Source organism: Zea mays, chromosome 4 (genome assembly GCF_902167145.1).
Source record: "Zea mays cultivar B73 chromosome 4, Zm-B73-REFERENCE-NAM-5.0, whole genome shotgun sequence".
Taxonomy (NCBI): Eukaryota; Viridiplantae; Streptophyta; class Magnoliopsida; order Poales; family Poaceae; genus Zea; species Zea mays.
This window is the reverse complement of record NC_050099.1, coordinates 15,156,149-15,178,829: the sequence shown is the minus strand read 5'-3', so window position 1 is coordinate 15,178,829 and position 22,681 is coordinate 15,156,149. Positions and strand designations below refer to the sequence as shown.

Here is a 22,681-nt window from a genome sequence, read left to right as displayed (position 1 = left end):
ATTTTTATTTTGATGGTTTTTTCCATCCGAGTTAGTTTGAAAAATTAAAATATTAAAATTCAAATATAGTTTTGCATGACAAGATGATTTCAAACAAAAATATTGTCAACTACAAAGTTTCATAACTTTTTTGCTGGTGGTTTTTCCATTCGAGGTCGTTTTCAAAATTCAAAATTTAAATTTTTTAAATTCTGACGTAGTTTTCATTGACAAGGTGACTTCAAATGAAAAAGTTGCCAGCTACAAAGTTTTATAACTTCTCAAGATCTACAAAGTTTATTTTGGTTGTTTGGTCATTTGTTCATCTCACATGATGGCTCTAATATTATTCATAAATCTTGTACATCTCTCTTATAGTTTCATAAACTACGCGAAGATATAGGTTTTATGAAGAAATTTACTTTTATTTTGTCATATGAAGAAATGATCAAAATATAAATTGTACATCTTGATGAGTTATACAAATTTATAGTTGAAAACTTTTCCATTTGAATTAATTTACTGCTTGAAAATGTGATTTTTCAATTGTCTTTGTCTAGTGTTGAAAAAAACACTCGGCAAAGAAACTTTTTGCCGAGTGTCAAAAATAAAACACTCGGCTAAGAGACAAAGATTTTCTTTGTCGAGTATTTTTTTTTACTGAGGGTTTTTTGCTTGGTACTCGGCAAAAAGATTCTTTACCGAGTCTCCGAAAAAACACTCGACAAATCATTTGACACTTGGCAAAGAGCCGAATTCTAGTATTGCATGCTCAACATCAGCTACCAAGAAATACTCTAAACAACTGAGAGCTATTGTTATGCATAAAAGGCACCGTTTACAGACAGTCAATCTTAGGACAATGTGTTGACATACAAGCCAATGCATGCACTACTACTGATTTATTGATGCAATGAACCGGATAACCAAGACCTAATATAGATTTAACTAGACTTAAAAGGCCAAGCAAGAAATCTTCAGTAGACAGATACGATTTCATTGGCAATATTATAAGCATCCATGCAAATACCAGCCAATCCCATCCTCCTAAAACCAGAGAAATAGAGGCCATTTTCTCCTTTCCAAATATTGGGACGACATGTGTTTGGACGTCCGTCACTATTCACCATGCACTTGTCGTCTGCCTGTGCCATACGAAAGAAATTGTGAGAAATTAAAAGCCGGCGTGCCATATGGCAGCTGCGTATGTATGTATTACGAAACTTGACATGAGACACAGTTCAAATACCTTGAGCCAAAGATTCGCACTGCTCTTGTAACCTGTTGCAAACACGATGGCATCGAATTCGCAGTCCTTCCCGCATTCGAACTGAACTTTGTTTCCAGTGATCTTCGAAATCCTCTTGAACACCTAGCAGGAGACACCACATTTTGGATATGGTAAGAAAGTTATTGCACACGTTCGATTCGAGCACGCTTATTATTACCAAGATTTGTTGAAACAGAATTTTTACCTTCACGACGCCTTTCTTAATCAACCCTGCTGTCCCAACATCAATTACAGAAGATCTACCTGTTTTGGATTTGAGTTGTAGGGGGCCAACTCCAGGCCGTACGATGCCATAATTTGATAGATCACCAAATATGAAATCGGCTAGCTTCACTAAGAAAAGGTCAACTATTGTAACTGGCATGTATTGGACAAATGTCATTCCGAGACGGATCAGCTCCTTGGGCATTATGTGTACCTACATTCCACCACATAATACACGCATGGTGTTATATTTATTACACATTTCTATACATTTATATAATCCATCAGTTAAAACATCACTAAGTACACATAACAATTTACCCCAATCAAATCCCACCACTAAAACCAACGCTCCGGATCGTTTCATTTACCTTATCTCTTAATCAATCACATCCACAGTCAGTGTTTTTTTTGGCATCCCTCATCCTCACACGCCTTGCATGGACCATCCATGTCACCACCGCCCCAGCCCCTCGGCCGCTTCGCCTCGACGAACACCAGCGCCCTCACCCCCGCCCCAGCACCCCCCAGGCCCCACCCACACACACACAATCTCCCTCAACGACACCAATGATGGTGGCTGCACCAGGTTCCACGGCCCAAGATGAGCCTGTGCCAAATCCACAACGTGTGATGAGGGCGGTGAAGCACGGGAGCTCCACGGCCCATGTAGAGCCGACGTGAGCTGACGACGGCGCTGGGTGGTCAAGCGAAAGAAGACAAGCTAGCTTGGTGTCCTACTAGGCTAGCTGTGACGCACCAGCTGGCACGACCTGCCTGCTGTGCTCCCTGATCTTCCGACTTCGAGCGCGATGGATAGTCGGAGGTTGTGGAACTGCAGTGGAGCGGACCAGCATCGGCGTGGGAACAACGCTAGACAAGGAGGCGATGGAGAGTCACCAACAAGCGATCGCTGCTCGAAGGGACGAGGGAGATGTGGCCACATGTGATGGTGTGAGAATGGGCATAAACGATGTCGAAATCCTTAACGCAAGAAATTATTTCATCGGCAATAAGGATGGCGCGAGGTCGACGGCACGGCGAGCACCTTCCCCAACCGGCGGCGGCGGGTGCGCTGGCTCTCATCAGCGCGCCGAGATGCGCGAGAACGGCGGCATTGAGTACGTGTACCTCCCCAGCTAGCTGGCATTTTACTAGTATTATGTAACTACATAGATCATATAATTCCTTTATAAGGTTAAATTATGCATGACATAATAAGCTACTTGGACTAATTTAATCGATGAATTTATACATTAGTAAACAAAATATACATACCGGACTGCGAACAACAATCGAGGTGTCGGCACCATGGTTTGCAAGATCATAGGCGATCTCCATCCCGGAATTTCCAGCACCAACCACCAGAACCCTTCTCCCGGCATAGCTTCTTCCAGACTTGTAGGTCGAGGAGTGGATAGCCTCCCCGCAGAAGCTCTCCAGGCCCTGGATCTCCGGAATCCTCCCCGCTCCATTCTCGCCGGTGGCCACAACCAGGAACCTGGCCGCGTACCTGATCTCCGTGCCCTCGACCGTGTCACGTGCGGCGACGACCCAGCGGCCGGTCCCCTCATCGTATGCTGCCGACACGACGGAAGTGCAGTACCTGGGCTTGATGCCGAAATGCTCGCGGTAGCAGTCCAAGTACTTGAGGAACTCCGCCTTGGGGATGTAGGTCGGGGTGTCTTCCTCGTGCGGCATGTACGGCAGGCAGCTGAACTCCTTGGACAGGTGGAGCTTCACGCGGTCGTAGGTGCGGTAGCGCCACAGCGACGCGCTGCAGTCCTCGCGCTCAACGATCAGGTACGGGATCGAGCGCTGGCTCAGGCATGCCGCCGTCGCCAGTCCGGCTGGGCCAGCGCCGACGATTAGCACGACCAACTCCATTTTCTCTGTGAGCGCTGGATGGATGCAATGCAATGCAACGATCAGGTACGGGATCTAGAGATATCTAGTTTGCACCGTTCACTACTGGACCAAAGCGTCCTATGAGGCTTATAAACCGGATCTCTGGTGCTGGATTCACATGACACAGCTAATTCTACGGTAACTGCCATATCCGGAGGAAGAATCTTTTTGGTTCTACTTATTAAATGACTCAATTTTTTTTGGCAAGATTCATGCATATGTGAACACCTCAAAATTTCGAAATGGATATACAATACGAGCATATATATATCTAAAATAAATCTATAATAATAAAAAAATAGGTGCATAGCTTTGCTATGGAACTATGTATATATATATATACAATAAATATATAATAAAAATTTTATTTCTAAAAAATGCAAAACAACTTATAAGTTAAAATAGAGAAAATATTCTATGTTATCGATTTTGGATTTGCTTGAAATACACCCTGGTATGGATGCGTTTATCCTCGATGCAAAATTACTTGCCAAATTAGACATAAACGACAGTATGAATGGAGCTGTTTTGGTGAACAAAGTATATATATGTAAACTGCGTCTAGGTGCATAGTAAAAATTCCGTATCTAGAAGAGGGAAAACGGCTAACAGTTTCCAATAATAGAGAGAACATTTCACACATTGACAAATTTGAATTTACTTGGAATATTCTCTGGTGTACATACCTTTATCCTTTGGTACAAAATTACTTGCCAGAATAGAGTATGAATGAAGAAATTTGGTTGATCCACCGAAACTTTCCTTTTCTTTATCCTTTTTTAGGATGTGCTGTTTTTCATTTCAAACTGCAGCATTAGGGTCCGTCTGAACACGCAGATGGCTTCACAAAAAAACATGATCAAAACACGGTTTGTTGCAAACCGAGACACAATAAAATTTTCATCTACAAAGATACTACCCGGACTATCAGACTCTTGATCAAATAATAATCTCAACTGTTACATGGACTAATGCAATAGTGTTTAGACCGGACACATCGGCTTTGTCGAGTGCTTCAGGCACTCGGTAAAATCTGGAAAACACTCGGCGAAGTCTTTGCCAAGTGTGACTCTCAATAAAGAAGTCTCATACATCGATAACGACTTTTTGTCGAGTATTTTTTTTTGGGCACTCGGCAAATGCTTTGCCGACTGCCACCTTATATTCGGCAAAGAAAAGTCGTCGTCACAATGCCAAGTGATGGTGACCGAGCCTTTGCCGAGTGTCCTACCTGACACTCGGCAAAGGCTTCTTTTTGCTGAATGTCTGCTGTACTAGCGCTCAACAAAGAAGCCCCCTGTGGGCCCATTTGCCAGTCCCATTGCCGAGTGCTCCAAGAGGCACTCGGCAAAGGCTCCCTCTTTGCTGAGTGCCAGTTGGACTAGCTCTCGGTAACGGGAGCACCAGTGGGCTCCTTTGCCAGTCTCTTTGTTGAGTGCATTAGGTGGCACTCGACAAATGTTGCTTCTTTGCCGATTGTCTCGGCCACAGCACTCGGTAAAGAAACTTTATCGGTTCCGAGGTATGCCTTCACATTAAATCACAAAACTCCAACGGAGTCCGGGTATGTTTCTATTACATAGTGTGTGACAACTTTTAAGAAACACTATTAATTTTTTATCACAGCATCTACATATGATATCATGACATGTCGACAAGTTTCATGATTTTCTGACTTTTTTGTGTTCTATACAATTTAAAACAACTAGATCGCAAGTTCACGTTCATGTTTCGTAAGCATGGTGCTCGAAAATTCCAATCTGCTCTAAAAATAGGCCGTATTTTGTGCTAAATAACATGAATATTATTTTGCAATCACTATTTTATATTTTTGAGTGACTTGCAGTTTAAATCTAAATTATCTGAAGAAATTCAATTAAACGAACTAAATCTAATAGTTATAGCAAACACTTTGATAATTATGCCAAAATTGAATATGTAGGTCTATATACTATAGAAACACACCACAAAAAGTTTGGTGAAAAAATAAAAACAATAAAAATATACTTTACCGAGTGTTAAAAAAACACCCGACGAAGCCTTGCTTTGTCAAGTGCCCATAGGGGACACTCGGCAAAGTATTTTAAAAACTAAAACAATATTTGCTCAGTGCTTGTCAGGGGCACTCGACAAAGTATTATTTGATGACTGTTAGATCCAGGACACTCGGCAAAGTAATTTTTAAAATAAAAAAATCTTTGTCGAGTGCCAAGAGTGCCAGATCGTAGGCACTCCACAAAGAATGTTACATTAATCGAACCCACGCCGGCCCTCTTTCTCCTTTCACTCTCTCACCCATGTTCTTGTTCTAGAGCGCCGCCGCCTCACCGCTACGCCACCTCCGCCGTTGTGTCACCCCGCGCCATCCTGGCCCTGCCCGGCAAGCCCCCGCCGCTGTGCCAAGTACGTCGCCGCGCCACGTACGTCGCCGTCGGACTCGAGCCCGGCGACCCCGTGGCCCGCGCCGCCATTCAACCAGCCCTGGCCTCGAGCTCTCCCCACATCCGCGCTTCGTTCCCTGCATCGGTGAGAGCCTCTCTTGTCATCTAGACTTGTGATGTAGTGATATTGATGGTAGAACCTTAGTAGAATACAGATTGATAGGGATTCACTTATCCATTTGAAGTTTGTTTACCCAACTATATCTATCGGGTGAACTCAATTTGATCACATGTCCTGCCATAAGAAAAAGGGCAGGGGTTGGGTTCTTGGAGAGTATTGTGTTGATAGAAAAAGATGATAAGATTTTACTGCAATCCTATATATCAAACTATTAACATTGCAAACTTGTAATGTTAAATCAAAATATAAGTTATTGTCCTGGCAAGCTTAGATGCTTGGATAAAGTGTATGCGGTATATTTATTTGTTCGTGTCTCAATCTGATATAGTGCATAGATTGATGTATATGTGATTGACGGCCATCGTGTCATTTGATGTATATGTGTGCATGTCAGTCATCATGCTGTTATTTTTATTTGCAGGTTTTGGAAACCTCCCGTGCGGGGGAGGTGCTGCTGATTTTTTTGTTGACAGGTATGTGTAAATTTTTTTGAAGAGGTATTCCTAGCCGTTGCGGGTCTACCTGCACCGCGTCGCGTCACCACTACACCGTCTCGCCATAGCCCCGCTAGCCTGACTCCACTTCTCCTTTTCTGATTGTCTCCCAGCACACTTGGCAAAGGGACTGGCAAGGGGCCCACTGGAGTATCCTATGCCGAGAGCCCTTCCATCAGACACTCGGCAAAGAAGCCCCCTTTGCCGAGTGCCTCCTAGAGCTCTCGGCAAAGAAGGCTTCTTTGTCGAGTGTCTAGAAGGACACTCGACAAAGACTCCATCATTGTCACTTGGCGCCGTGACAACGACTTTTCTTTGCCGAGTACCAGACGACACTCGGCAAAGTCTTTGTCGAGTGCCCGACAAAAAGTACTCGGCAAAGAAGTCGTTGCTGATGTACAACTCACCGAGACTACTTTGCCGAGAGTCACACTCGGTAAAGAGTTTGCCGAGTGTTTTCTGGGCTTTGCCGAGTGTCTTAAGCACTCGACAAAGAAGTTGTGTTCGGTAGTGCCTGCACGACGGAGGCTCGCCTGCGAGATTTCTCTCAGTTCCCTAGAGCCCTAAGCCAAGCGCATATACGTGCTACATGATACAAGGATGGACATCGAGTCAATAGGTGGCATTCTTACCATGGTAGGAGCAGCGACTAGGTCTTTCGACAACATAGTGCAATTCTGCAGCAGAGTTTCTCGACGTCGAGCAATTTCGTCGATCCTAGTGGTTCTTCCACGCTTGAGAAGGCCATGAGCTCCTTCCCGATGACCCAACGAAGCTCCCAGTCCAATCTCCAAGGGCCCGACACCGACATACACTCGAATCAATGATGGTGGCTCTCTCTCCCTGCACTAACAATTATGTTTGAGGTTGCTGAATTGGATGGAGCAACAATGATTTGTCACACTAATAACAAAATGAAAGGTTATTTGTTGGTTTTAAACGTTAGTAATTGCTACGAAGTAGCATAATTTATATGGAGCGCATCCAGTTTTTATTAATGCCTGACTTTTAGCAATCACTTCATATTTTGATCTATCTTTTTTATAAGTTTGACTTCATGGGACTTATTTTAGAAACTTGAGCTCACAAACTTTGTCTTATTTGGTCTCTACATGATGGAATTATGTCATTTTATAATCTCTGTTCATTCAGTCAGTCGTTGTGAACTATATATAAAAATATATTTCATAGTTAATCTACTAGTAATTATTTAGTATCATAATTGTTAGTGTTTTTATGTAGAATTCTTCAAAACTTAAGATCATTTGACTCCATGGGAAATAAGAATTGCGTTTCTTTTAGAATGAATACACTATTAGTTATGAGAGGTTTACATCACTACCGGACTTGCCTTCTTTGCCGAGTGTCCCAGACACTCGACAAAGGACATTTTACACTCGGCAAATAATACTCGACAAACAATACTCGACAAATATTTTATCGGCAAAGGGTTCTTTGTAGAGTATTTTTTTCGGACACTCGGCAAAGACTTTGCGGAGTGTCGAAAAGCACTCGGCAAATTAAGAATCGCAAAAAACCCCAAAAACAGCAAAATATTTTTAAAATTATGGGAACAACTCTCCAACCACTAATCATTACCATATCCATCGTCCTATCATTTTTTACTATTATTTTTTAATTAAATTTACATGTTTTGTGAATGGTGAGATTCAAAACTCGCAACCTCTCTCTCGTATACCCTCCTCTACCACTACACTAATACATCACTTGTGTCTATATTACGTTTTCGTTCCACATGTACTATAACAAACCAAGAGTAATTTGATTATTTGAGGCACTATAAAGTTGCATGACTCTTCAAGATCTACAAGTTCTATTTTGATAGTTTCTAAATCCAAGACCGTTTACAAACTTTGAATTTCAAATTTGAAAACTTCACACAAACTTTTCTATAATAAAATGATTTCAAATCAAAAAATTGTCAATTGCAAAGTTTCATTACATTTCAAGACCTACAATTTTTTATTTTGATGGTTTTTTCCATCCGAGTTAGTTTGAAAAATTAAAATATTAAAATTCAAATATAGTTTTGCATGACAAGATGATTTCAAACAAAAATATTGTCAACTACAAAGTTTCATAACTTTTTTGCTGGTGGTTTTTCCATTCGAGGTCGTTTTCAAAATTCAAAATTTAAATTTTTTAAATTCTGACGTAGTTTTCGTTGACAAGGTGACTTCAAATGAAAAAGTTGTCAGCTACAAAGTTTTATAACTTCTCAAGATCTACAAAGTTTATTTTGGTTGTTTGGTCATTTGTTCATCTCACATGATGGTTCTAATATTATTCATAAATCTTGTACATCTCTCTTATAGTTTCATAAACTACGCGAAGATATAGGTTTTATGAAGAAATTTACTTTTATTTTGTCATATGAAGAAATGATCAAAATATAAATTGTACATCTTGATGAGTTATACAAATTTATAGTTGAAAACTTTTCCATTTGAATTAATTTACTGCTTGAAAATGTGATTTTTCAATTGTCTTTGTCTAGTGTTGAAAAAAACACTCGGCAAAGAAACTTTTTGCCGAGTGTCAAAAATAAAACACTCGGCTAAGAGACAAAGATTTTCTTTGTCGAGTATTTTTTTTACTGAGGGTTTTTTGCTTGGTACTCGGCAAAAAGATTCTTTACCGAGTCTCCGAAAAAACACTCGACAAATCATTTGACACTTGGCAAAGAGCCGAATTCTAGTATTGCATGCTCAACATCAGCTACCAAGAAATACTCTAAACAACTGAGAGCTATTGTTATGCATAAAAGGCACCGTTTACAGACAGTCAATCTTAGGACAATGTGTTGACATACAAGCCAATGCATGCACTACTACTGATTTCTTGATGCAATGAACCGCGGATAACCAAGACCTAATATAGATTTAACTAGACTTAAAAGGCCAAGCAAGAAATCTTCAGTAGACAGATACGATTTCATTGGCAATATTATAAGCATCCATGCAAATACCAGCCAATCCCATCCTCCTAAAACCAGAGAAATAGAGGCCATTTTCTCCTTTCCAAATATTGGGACGACATGTGTTTGGACGTCCGTCACTATTCACCATGCCCTTGTCGTCTGCCTGTGCCATACGAAAGAAATGGTAAGGAGAAATTCGCAGTCCTTCCCGCATGACATGTATTACGAAACTTGACATGAGACACAGTTCAAATACCTTGAGCCATAGATTCGCACTGCTCTTGTAACCTGTCGCAAACACGATGGCATCGAATTCGCAGTCCTTCCCGCATTCGAACTGAACTTTGTTTCCAGTGATCTTCGATATCCTCTTGAACACCTAGCAGGAGACACCACATTTTGGATTTGTTGAAACAGAATTTTTACCTTCACGACGCCTTTCTTAATCAACCCTGCTGTCCCAACATCAATTACAGAAGATCTACCTGTTTTGGATTTGAGTTGTAGGGGGCCAACTCCAGGCCGTACGATGCCATAATTTGATAGATCACCAAATATGAAATCGGCTAGCTTCACTAAGAAAAGGTCAACTATTGTAACTGGCATGTATTGGACAAACGTCATTCCGAGACGGATCAGCTCCTTGGGCATTATGTGTACCTACATTCCACCACATACACGCATGGTGTCATATTTATTACACATGTATATACCTTTATATAATCCATCAGTTAAAACATCACTAAGTACACATAACAATTTACCCCAATCAAATCCCACCACTAAAACCAACGCTCCTGATCATTTCATTTACCTTATCTCTTAATCAATCACATCCAGCAGTTAGTGTTTTTTTGGCATCCCTCATCCTCACACGCCTTGCATGGACCATCCATGTCACCACCGCCCTAGCCCCTCAGCCGCTTCGCCTGGACGAACACCAGCGCCCTCGCCCTCGCCCCCGTCCCCGCACCCCCCCCCACACACACACACAATCTCCCTCAACGACCCCCAATGATGAGCCTGCGCCAAATCCACAACGTGTGATGAGGGTGGTGAAGCACGGGAGCTCCACGGCCCATGTAGAGGTGACGTGAGCCGACGACGACGGTGCTGGGTGGTCAAGCGAAAGAAGACTGTTGGAGCGAAGGCAAAGACGCCACCCTTCGCTCGAGGCCTTCGCTGCAGCCGCTGGTCCGCCGGAGGCAAAGACGCCACCCTTCGCTCGAGGCCTTCGCTGCAGCCGCTGGTCCGCCGGAGGCAAAGCGGGCAGGGACACCCTTCGCAGGACTCGGCGCTTTGACGAAGGCCTGCGGCGACGACCTCACACGGCGCGGCCTCGTTCAGCCCCAAGGCCCACGTGTGATCCGGCCCATTGTAACGGGCCCCGCGTGGCCGCCTCTGTATTACGGGCCTAACTTGTAAAGGCAAACTTGTAATTACAGCTTGTAACCCTGCTTTATGGGAATATTCCGGGGATAAACTAGGCGTCTGAGGGCACATGCGTCCTTAACACAAGACGCTGGGCACTCAGACACCTATAAATACCCCCGCACAGTGCCCGTGAGAGGCTAGATCAACAGAGCCATTGCCCCCGTGCACGTAACCCTGTTGTCGCCATTGTTCACCCCCGTTGGCCCACTTGCAGCAGAGAGCAAGTTCCAACATTTGGCGCCCACCGTTCGTGCTACGACAAAACCACCCGCGATGGCACCCAAGAGAGCTAACCCCAAGGCTGACGAGGCTGCGAAGGCAGCACTGCTGGCCGCAAGAAAGGGCAAGGCCCTCGCCCTCACCCAATCCACCCACCAAGAGCCCATTGAGGACAATGTTCCCCACACCGGCGAAGACGACACCTTCCGCACCTGCGGAACCGAAGGACAGTCGCAGCCGCCCCCAGGCTTCGCCCCACTGGAAGGCGCCGACCTCACCGAGGATGGTGAGGCCCTCGGCGTCTCAACAGAAGAACAGCTGCAGCTGCGCGCCCTGCGCCTCAGGAACCGCAATCTCCAGAGGCAGAAAGAGATACTGGAGGCCAAGCGCCAACGTGTTTCCGCATTAGCCAAAGTGCGGCAAATGATACGCGACGAGGAGCAGAAAGCCCAAGACCTCGAGCGCGAGATCGCGCTGATGCAGCGCGAAGGCCACCTCGGTTTGCAGCAAGAACCACCCCTCCAACAACGCGCTCAGCCGGAGGACATGCGCGAAGGCTACCTCGGCCGACAGCACGGCCAACCCCTGCAGCACCGGGCGCAGCCGGAGAACCCGCGTTTCCCCCAGCATGACTACGCCCCCCAGCACGGCGCGCCATTCCAAGGGATCAACTACCTCGACGAGCGAAGTCCCCTGGCGCCACACCTGCAAGTGACGCCTTGGCCAGCCAACTTTCGAGCGGGGGCATACCCCAAGTACAACGGCAGCACCGATCCGGCGCAATACATCATGAGTTACCAAGTCGCCGTTGCATCAGCCGGAGGGGACGACGCCACAATGGCAAAGTCTTTCATCATCGCCCTAGAGGGCCCAGCACTCACCTGGTTCACCAGATTGCCCCCGCTGTCCATTGATTCGTGGCGAAGTCTCAGGGACAAGTTCCTCCTCAACTTCCAAGGGTACCGTCCAGACACCGACGCTTTGGCCGAGCTCTCGCTTTGCAAACAGCTGGAAAAGGAGACTCTGCGGGAGTATTACCGCAAGTTCTTAACACTCAAGTCACAGCTGCCCTCTGTCGACGATCAGATCGCTATCCACTACGCCATCAATGGCCTTCGGGCCGGCGTCCTCTACAGCCATTGTATCAGGGATCCACCCAAGAGCTTGCAGGAGCTATATCAGCTCTTCGAAAAATATGCCAAATCCGAAGAGCTCCACCAGCGCAAGGTCGAGTCGCAACGGAAACCCAACAGTCAGACTCCGCAGTCCAGCCGCACGTGGACAAGGACTTCGCAGCCAGACTCCAGTCGAGACAGCCGCAGTCAGCAGCAAGTCCACAACATCGTCAACCAACAGCCTGCTGCTGACCCCCCTCGCCGCCAGGAATATCCCCCCCAAGGCCGCGGAAATGGAACGCGCGGCAGGGGTCGAGGGCGGGCGCAGCAGCCGCCGCGCCGGTTCTATTGCCTTTTCCACGGCGAAGACTGCGCCCACCAGACCAAAGACTGCCCCGAGACGAAGGCCACCAGAGATAGAATGGCGAGGGCGCAGCCGGCCGACAATCCCAGAATTGTCGCGCATAACTACCAGCCACCCCCTCCACCATACGTCCACGCCCCCGCTCCGCATCCACCGCACCACGCTTACCAACATCATCAGGAAGTACAAATCGTACCTCCTCCACCCCCACCACCACACCAGCAACACCAAAACATTCCCCATCCCCCAAAGCAAGAAGACTTCGCCGATCAACCTTATCGCGGAGTCATTCACATGATAACAGGGGGGTCAAGCACCGACTTCGACACCAAGCGGCAGAAGCGGGACCACTACCGCAGCATCAACCATGTCGCCGTCACTGGCCCAGTCGTGCAGACGAAGTGGTCCCACATACCGCTAACCTTCGACGCGCGAGACGTCGACCTGCGCAGCGCCCCCCACATCGACGCAATGGTCATCAACTGCAGCGTGGCAGGTTGGGACTTACACAAAGTCCTTGTCGACAACGGCAGTCAGGCGGACATCATCTTCCTCCACGCCTTCGACCGCATGGGTATAAGCCACAGCTTGCTGAAGCCTTCGGACAACCCGTTGTATGGTTTCGGCGGCAAGGGCACCTTTCCAGTTGGCAAGATAGAGTTGCCCCTCTCCTTCGGTGTAGCACCCAATGCCCGAAGTGAGCAAATAACCTTCGACATTGTCGACATGGTATATCCATACAACGCCATCATGGGCCGAGGCTCCATCAACAAATTCGAAGCCGCCATCCACGGGTTGTACCTATGTATGAAGATACCAGGCCCGCTGGGCGCCATCACAATCTACGGCAACCAGCAGACGGCGCGCAACATAGAGCGGGACTTCGTGCCCGGTCAGAGAAATGTACACTGTCTCACGACCCAGCGCGAAGTCCCTGCGCCGGCTAGCCCAACCGACAAGCAGCACGACAAGGCACAGTTGCAGTGCCAAGACGGGACCAAGACTGTCCCCCTCGATCAGGCCACGCCCAAGCAGACTGTAACTATCAGCGAAGACCTCACGTCACTTGAAGAAGAGAAACTTCTCTGCTGCCTGGCCAAGAATAAAGATGTCTTCGCCTGGTCTGCCCTCGATCTGGTCGGAGTCAGCCGAGCCATACTCGAACACAGCCTGGGGATTGACCCTTCGGTGCGACCCAAAAAGCAGAAGCTTCGCAAGATGTCAGATGAAAAGACAGAAGCCGCCAAGGCGGAGGTGCATCGCCTCCTGGAGGCTAAATTCATCGAGCCGGTGGCTTACCCCACGTGGCTCTCCAATGTTGTGATGGTGCAGAAGAAAAGCGGAAAATGGCGCATGTGCATAGACTTCACCAGTCTCAATAAGTCCTGCCCAAAGGACAATTTCCCGTTGCCACGGATCGACAAAATAGTCGATAGCGCGGCCGGATGCGAGGTCATGTCCCTCCTCGACTGCTTCTCCGGCTATCACCAGATATACATGAAGGAGGAAGACAAGGCCAACACCAGCTTTATAACACCCTTCGGCACTTATTGCTTTGTCAGAATGCCGGAGGGTCTCAAGAATGCCGGGTCCACCTTCTCCAGACTCACCAAAACGGTGCTCGAAGGGCAGGTCGGCAGAAATGTATTCACATATGTGGACGACATCGTCGTCGCTAGCAAAAATAAGGAGGACCACCTCGCCGACCTGGCGGAAACATTCGCGAGCATGCGAGATGCACGACTCCGCCTAAACCCGGAAAAGTGCGTTTTCGGTGTCCGCCAGGGCAAGATATTGGGCTACCTGGTGTCCCGCCGAGGCATCGAGGCCAACCCAACCAAGATCCAGGCCATCGTCGATATGTCGCCTCCGCAGTCCGCCAGGGACGTCCAGCGCCTGACAGGCAGGATGGCCGCCCTCAATAGATTCATCTCCAGGTCCGCCGAGCGAAGTCTCCCCTTCCTCAAAACCCTCCGCGGCGCGAAGGACTTCGCTTGGGGACCGGAGCAAGCAGCGGCCTTCGCCTCATTAAAACAGTACCTGGCGGAGCTGGCCATCCTCACAAGCCCAGACTCCTCGCTCCCCTTATTGCTCTATGTCGCGGCTTCGCCGCACGCGGTCAGCGCGGCACTAGTGCAGGAGCAGACAGTCGAAGGCGCAGTCAGACAGTGCCCTGTTTATTATGTCTCCGAAGTCCTGACACCATCCAAATGCAACATGACAGAGCTGGAGAAGATTGCTTACGCAGTTGTTATGTCCTCGCGCAAGCTGCGCCATTATTTTGAAGCATTCAAGGTCCGAGTCACCTCGGACAGGGGACTCGGCGAACTATTCAGGAACCCGGAGGCATCAGTGAGAATCGCCAAGTGGGCAGCCGAGCTCTCCGGCTACCACATCAGCTTCGAGCCCAGGACAGCCATCAAATCGCAAGTCCTGGCAGACTTCGTCGTCGACTGGACTGGGCCAGTAACACAGCCGGACCCATCCACAGAAAAGGTCTGGACTATCCATTGCGACGGTGCATGGTGTCATGCGGGGGCAGGCGTCGCTGCAGTCATCACCTCACCAGCCGGAGTCAAACACAGATATGCAGCACGCCTCAGCTTCGCTCTGGAATCCGACAAATGTACAAACAACATAGCAGAGTATGAAGCAGTCATCCTCGGCCTCCGCAAGCTAAGGGCCCTCGGAGTCACCACCTGTATCATCAAAACAGACTCCAAGATAGTCGCCGGTCAGGTCGAAAAAGACTATGCAGCAAAAGACCCCGCGCTCATGCAATACCTCGCGGCTATCCGAAGTCTCGAGAGGCAGTTCAAGGGATTCACCCTACAGCATGTGGACAGGGCCAAGAATGAGGAGGCCGATGCATTAGCCAAGGCCGCCGCCAGGGGCGAGCCCCTGCCCTCCGACGTATTCTTTCACACCATCGGCACGCCAGCCGTCCGGAGCCCCGAAGGGCTCCAAATAACAAATGATAGCGAGGGCCACCGTATAGTCCACCTAATCATGACCGAAGACTGGCGGGCCCCAATAACCCTGTTTCTACAGGGATACTATCACCCAACCGACGTCAGTGAGGCGAAGCGCCTCGAGCATCGGAGCCGGGACTTCGCGCTAATCGAGGGCCAATTATACAAGAAGGGGGTCAGTCAGCCAATGCTTAAATGCGTCACCGAAACCGAAGGCATCCAAATCTTGCGCGAGGTCCACAGTGGAACTTGCGGCTCGCACGCGGGGCCAAGGGCCCTGGCTGCTAAGGTGATCCGACAAGGGTTTTACTGGCCTGCAATGATCTGCGCCGCAAATCGAGTCGCAAGGTCCTGTGAAGCCTGCCAGAAGTTCTCTCCTCGGTCAGGCAACCCCTCGCAATACACAAAGCTGGTCGCCCATACATGGCCTCTTCAGCGCTGGGGCCTGGACATCGTCGGGCCCTTGCCCACCGCTCAGGGGAACCTCAAGTTCGCCTTCGTAGCCGTCGAATACTTCACCAAGTGGATTGAAGCGAGGGCTGTGTCCACAATCACATCAAAGACTGCCCAAAAATTCTTTTGGCAGAACATTGTTTGCCGCTTCGGAGTACCGTCCGAGCTAACAGTTGACAACGGCAAGCAGTTTGACAATCAAGATTTCAAGGATTTCTGTTTTTCCATTGGCACCAAGCTTGCCTTCGCTTCAGTCTATCATCCGCAGTCCAACGGAGTCGTGGAGCGTGCCAATGGGAAAATCTTCACAGCCATCAAGAAGATGCTCCTCGACGAGAAAAAGGGCAGATGGACCGACTTGCTACCGGAGGCAGTCTGGGCGCTGAACACAACCGAGTGCAGGGCGACCGGGTTCACTCCTTTCCGCCTTCTATACGGATCAGAGGCAATGACCCCGCAAGAAATAAAACACGGGTCTCCGCGCACAGCTCCGTCAGCCACCCCTGACGTGGATGAGCCAACCTCCAAAGATCTCATTGACGGAGACCGGGTCTTCGCCCTGCAGGCCTTAAACAAATACCAAGCCCAGACCAAAGCATGGCGCGACCGCGCAGTCATCCCAAAGGAGTTCAGCGCGGGGGACCTCGTACTCATCCGAACAGCTCGGACGGAGTCCAAGGGCAAGCTGGAGCCCAAGTGGGAGGGCCCCTTCATAGTCAAGACAAAAGCTTCCCCCAGCGCTTACAGGCTCGCAACGCCAGATGGCGAGGACCTGGAGCACTCCTGGAACATTGACAACCTTTGTAAATTTTTTGTTTAATTCCTAGGGCTGAGTTCGCCCTTGTAATTCACCGCAAACAATCTTGTACCGGCCCGCACTCTTTTCCTCCCGGGGGGTGAGGTTTTTAACGAGGCGGAGCCATGTAATATATGTGAGAAAAATCCCCCACAAAAGCATGTGTCGAAAAAAGACCGCGACAACGGTCTTCGGCATTCGACCAATTCGAAGTCACCGCGAGGCTAAGCGCTAGCCACCCTCGCGTGCGACCAATCCGCGCAGAAGTCGCCTAAGGGTGCAGCCGGACTTAGCACAACAAGTGCGCAAAAATCAAAGTCTATCGCGAAGACTATCCGCGCAGAAGTCGCCGAAGGGTGCAGCCGGACTTAGCACAACAAGTGCGCAAAAATCAAAGTCTATCGCGAAGACTATCCGCGCAGAAGTCGCCTAAGGGTGCAGCCGGACTTAGCACAACAAGTGCGCAAAAATCAAAGTCTATCGCGAAGACTATCCGCGCAGAAGTCGCCTAAGGGTGCAGCCGGACTTAGCACAACAAGTGCGCAAAAATCAAAGTCTATCGCGAAGACTATCCGCGCAGAAGTCGCCTAAGTGCGCAAAAATCAAAGTCTAGATCAACAGATTAAAAAAAAAATGTGTATACATATAGACTCACCCCCAAGATAATCCTCCACATCAATCTCAGTGCCGAAGTCGGCAACGCGTTGGCCGGGCGGCGGTAGCGATCGGGCCGCCTTCGCAGCCTCCGCCACTCCGCTGGCGGACGGCACCACCTTCGACAGCTTGGGGCCTCCGGCGCCCACCGTCGCCTCCGGCGCCTTGCCAGGCGCGGAGGCACCCGCCTTCGCCGGCAATGGCGGCTTGCCTCCGCCGGAGGCCTCAGCCTTCGATGCTCCCCGCTGCCTTTTCGGCCGGGCTTCATGAACCCTCACGGTCGCCTGGCGTTTCCGCGCCGCCGCTTGGCGATCCTTGTCCATCACTGCCCACACAACATGACCGATATTTCGCCCATAAGGAAAAACTTTCCACCGACGAGCCATACGAGATGTAAAACAGTCCTCTTCATCCCAGGGGATAGGAATGTTTTTAGGCCAGCAACCCCCGGTAACCCTCAGCATCCGAGCCGAAGACTCCCGGAGCTCGGGCGAAGACATCCTCTCCCCCGGGGCCGCACACGTCCTCATTAACTCTCTAGCGAAACTATCAGACACCCCAAGCCCTCCCATCGCAGTACCTAATTCTCTCTTTTTCGAAGAGGTGGCGGCCGCCAGCGCAGGGTCGCCTCCGGCCTCCACCGCCGGTTTCTTCCCGCGGCGGTCTGCTTCGTCCTGACCAGGGTAGCCGTCGTACGGCAGTTGATTTAATTCAAAGACCCTGTTCAAGCGATCGTTTGACCCACGGATATCAAAACTGCGCTGGCCTTCCGTCTTCGGCACGTAGCGCCCCACGAGTCGCACCGCCAAGTCTTCTGCATCACGCACGAAGGCGGCCGGGTCACGGTTCCGCAAACTCAGTGCGAAGGCAGGACTTCGCACCTCCCTTCCTCCGTGAAAGGGCATCTGGCGAGGGCATACTTCGCCCAGCGCCCAGCCGTGCGCCAAGGGCCAGACCCCGTACGCCGCAAACTCTTCAACCAAATCACGCCCGCTGCTCTGACCGGCGGCGTACCGAAGGGCCCCTTCGTCTGTATCCTCTTCTGCCACTTCGAAAGGCGGATACGCAGAGTAATAGTGAGAACACATTTCGGACACGGGGAGCCCTTGATGGCCTTCGACAGTAGCCTCAGCAACATAAAACCAAAACTCATTCCAACTGCCCCACTTATTGCGGGCGCACGGGACCAACTCCACTACTGGCATCGTGGTCTTGCCGGTCTTCGGCGTGAAAGTGCACGACCCGAACTGCGCAACTCCGCCCTCAACCACCCTTTTCTGCCAATGCAAGCAATAATTCTTCGCGAAAACTTCAACCGACGGCTGCCCGCCGTACGAAGTCGTCGCCCAGACATACTTCGCCAGCGCCACTATGGCGTTCGGCGTAAGCTGATGTATTTGAACACTGAATCTGCGCAGGACTTCGCTGACAAACCGGTGCGCAGGCAGGCGGAGTCCGGCGGCGAAGAACGCCTCGAAAACAACCAACTCGCCCTCCGGCTCGGGGACTTCCTCCGTCCCCGGAGCACGAGCGACTCCGCCGCCAAAGTAGCCCAACCGCTGCATATCTTCAATACGGCCTGACGTCATCCGTGACACACCGAATTCAACAGAGTCGCCGGCGCGCAACTCTTCCACCATCGCGTTACTCAACGTCTCCTCAGACGAGGCGGCGGCCGGCGGCGTGGCGGTGGCGGAAGAAGAAGAGGATGGCATGGCTACGTACCGTCGGCGGCGGCGGGCGGTTTGCTTCACTCGAGCCAGAACGACGGCGAGCAAAGGGAGCAGCGGAGGAAAAGGAGCAGCAAGACGGCGGGCGGCTAGGGTTTTACGGAGCGCGGAAAGCAGAATTCAAACAGCGCCGCCCCCGCCCCCTTTTATAGGCAGGGCGCGGCTCCTCGGGAAACCCACAACCCGACAGGCCGCGACGCTTCGGGAAACCCGCAATCGACAAGTACGCCGTCCATCAACGGTCACATCAAAAACCCCCGCGGAACCACTTCGAGCGAGGGCAGCGTCTCCGCCATCTAGCGACGTCTTCGGCACCAGGTGACTTTGTCGAACTGGTCCCTCGGAGGGCAAATGTTGGAGCGAAGGCAAAGACGCCACCCTTCGCTCGAGGCCTTCGCTGCAGCCGCTGGTCCGCCGGAGGCAAAGACGCCACCCTTCGCTCGAGGCCTTCGCTGCAGCCGCTGGTCCGCCGGAGGCAAAGCGGGCAGGGACACCCTTCGCAGGACTCGGCGCTTTGACGAAGGCCTGCGGCGACGACCTCACACGGCGCGGCCTCGTTCAGCCCCAAGGCCCACGTGTGATCCGGCCCATTGTAACGGGCCCCGCGTGGCCGCCTCTGTATTACGGGCCTGACTTGTAAAGGCAAACTTGTAATTACAGCTTGTAACCCTGCTTTATGGGAATATTCCGGGGATAAACTAGGCGTCTGAGGGCACATGCGTCCTTAACACAAGACGCTGGGCACTCAGACACCTATAAATACCCCCGCACAGTGCCCGTGAGAGGCTAGATCAACAGAGCCATTGCCCCCGTGCACGTAACCCTGTTGTCGCCATTGTTCACCCCCGTTGGCCCACTTGCAGCAGAGAGCAAGTTCCAACAAAGACAAGCTTGGTGTCCTACTAGGCTAGCTGTGACGCACCAGCTGGCACGACCTGCCTGCTGTGCTCCCTGATCTTCCGACTTCGAGCGCGATGGATAGTCGGAGGTTGTGGAACTGCAGTGGAGCGGACCAGCATCGGCGTGGGAACAACGCTAGACAAGGAGGCGATGGAGAGGGCGCGTGTCACCATCAAGCGATCGCTGCTCGAAGGGACGAGGGAGATGTGGCCACATGTGATGGTGTGAGAATGGGCATAAACGATGTTGAAATCCTCAACGCAAGAAATTATTTCATCGGCAATAAGGATGGCGCGAGGACGGCACGGCGAGCACCTTCCCCAACGGGCGGCGGCGGGTGCGCTGGCTCTTATCAGCGCGCCGGCGGCATTGAGTGTACCTCCCCAGCTAGCTGGCATTTTACTAGTATTATGTAACTACATAGATCATACAAATACTTTATAAGGTTAAATTATGCATGACATAATAAGCTACTTGGACTAAATCGATGAAATTTATACATTAGTAAACAAAATATACATACCGGACTGCGAACAACAATCGAGGTGTCGGCACCATGGTTTGCAAGATCATAGGCGATCTCCATCCCGGAATTTCCAGCACCAACCACCAGAACCCTTCTCCCGGCATAGCTTTTTCCAGACTTGTAGGTCGAGGAGTGGATAGCCTCCCCGCAGAAGCTCTCCAGACCCTGGATCTCCGGAATCCTCCCCGCTCCATTCTCGCCGGTGGCCACAACCAGGAACCTGGCCGCGTACCGGATCTCCGTGCCCTCGACCGTGTCACGTGCGGCGACGACCCAGCGGCCGGTTCCCTCATCGTATGCTGCCGACACGACGCAAGTGCAGTACCTGGGCTTGATGCCGAAATGCTCGCGGTAGCAGTCCAAGTACTTGAGGAACTCCGCCTTGGGGATGTAGGTCGGGGTGTCTTCCTCGTGCGGCATGTACGGCAGGCAGCTGAACTCCTTGGACAGGTGGAGCTTCACGCGGTCGTAGGTACGGTAGCGCCACAGCGACGCGCTGCAGTCCTCGCGCTCAACGATCAGGTACGGGATCGAGCGCTGGCTCAGGCATGCCGCCGTCGCCAGTCCGGCTGGGCCAGCGCCGACGATTAGCACGACCAACTCCATTTTCTCTGTGCGCGCTGGACGGATGCAATGCAATGCAATAACCTCCGTTCCGATGATCTAGAGATATCTAGTTTGCACCGTTCACTACTGGACCAAAGCGTCCTATGAGGCTTATAAACCGGATCTCTGGTGCTGGATTCACATGACACAGCTAATTCTACGGTAACTGCCATATCCGGAGGAAGAATCTTTTTGGTTCTACTTATTAAATGACTCATTTTTTTTTGGCAAGATTCATGCATATGTGAACACCTCAAAATTTCGAAATGGATATACAATACGAGCATATATATATCTAAAATAAATCTATAATAATAAAAAAATAGGTGCATAGCTTTGCTATGGAACTATGTATATATACACAATAAATATATAATAAAAAATTTATTTCTAAAAAATGCAAAACAACTTATAAGTTAAAATAGAGAAAATATTCTATGTTATCGATTTTGAATTTGCTTGAAATACACCCTGGTATGGATGCGTTTATCCTCGATGCAAAATTACTTGCCAAATTAGACATAAACGACAGTATGAATGGAGCTGTTTTGGTGAACAAAGTATATATATGTAAACTGCGTCTAGGTGCATAGTAAAAATTCCGTATCTAGAAGAGGGAAAACGGCTAACAGTTTCCAATAATAGAGAGAACATTTCACACATTGACAAATTTGAATTTACTTGGAATATTCTCTGGTGTACATACCTTTATCCTTTGGTACAAAATTACTTGCCAGAATAGAGTATGAATGAAGAAATTTGGTTGATCCACCGAAACTTTCCTTTTCTTTATCCTTTTTTAGGATGTGCTGTTTTTCATTTCAAACTGCAGCATTAGGGTCCGTCTGAACACGCAGATGGCTTCACAAAAAAACATGATCAAAACACGGTTTGTTGCAAACCGAGACACAATAAAATTTTCATCTACAAAGATACTACCCGGACTATCAGACTCTTGATCAAATAATAATCTCAACTGTTACATGGACTAATGCAATAGTGTTTAGACCGGACACATCGGCTTTGTCGAGTGCTTCAGGCACTCGGTAAAATCTGGAAAACACTCGGCGAAGTCTTTGCCAAGTGTGACTCTCAATAAAGAAGTCTCATACATCGATAACGACTTTTTGTCGAGTATTTTTTTTTGGGCACTCGGCAAATGCTTTGCCGACTGCCACCTTATATTCGGCAAAGAAAAGTCGTCGTCACAATGCCAAGTGATGGTGACCGAGCCTTTGCCGAGTGTCCTACCTGACACTCGGCAAAGGCTTCTTTTTGCTGAATGTCTGCTGTACTAGCGCTCAACAAAGAAGCCCCCTGTGGGCCCATTTGCCAGTCCCATTGCCGAGTGCTCCAAGAGGCACTCGGCAAAGGCTCCCTCTTTGCTGAGTGCCAGTTGGACTAGCTCTCGGTAACGGGAGCACCAGTGGGCTCCTTTGCCAGTCTCTTGTTGAGTGCATTAGGTGGCACTCGACAAATGTTGCTTCTTTGCCGATTGTCTCGGCCACAGCACTCGGTAAAGAAACTTTATCG

General features: G+C 49.5%; 2 protein-coding genes across 2 annotated transcripts; both read right to left on the bottom strand.

The window, feature by feature from the left end:
* Positions 1–711: 711 nt before the first annotated feature.
* Positions 712–3,423, bottom strand: LOC103655123 (probable indole-3-pyruvate monooxygenase YUCCA10). Its single transcript, NM_001372075.1, has 4 exons — positions 2,753–3,423; positions 1,455–1,688; positions 1,229–1,351; positions 712–1,124 (listed from the first exon to the last, which is right to left on the bottom strand). Exons 1-4 carry the CDS (start codon positions 3,359–3,361, stop codon positions 957–959), a joined length of 1,134 nt encoding a protein of 377 aa, NP_001359004.1. The 5' UTR covers positions 3,362–3,423; the 3' UTR covers positions 712–956.
* Positions 3,424–9,194: 5,771 nt separating this feature from the next.
* On the bottom strand, positions 9,195–21,234 carry LOC100285486 (uncharacterized). The gene is made up of 4 exons (NM_001158379.3): positions 20,540–21,234; positions 9,806–10,039; positions 9,636–9,758; positions 9,195–9,542 (listed from the first exon to the last, which is right to left on the bottom strand). The coding sequence occupies exons 1-4, from the start codon at positions 21,146–21,148 to the stop codon at positions 9,375–9,377; spliced, it is 1,134 nt and encodes a 377-aa protein (NP_001151851.2). The 5' UTR covers positions 21,149–21,234; the 3' UTR covers positions 9,195–9,374.
* Between the last annotated feature and the right edge of the window lie 1,447 nt (positions 21,235–22,681).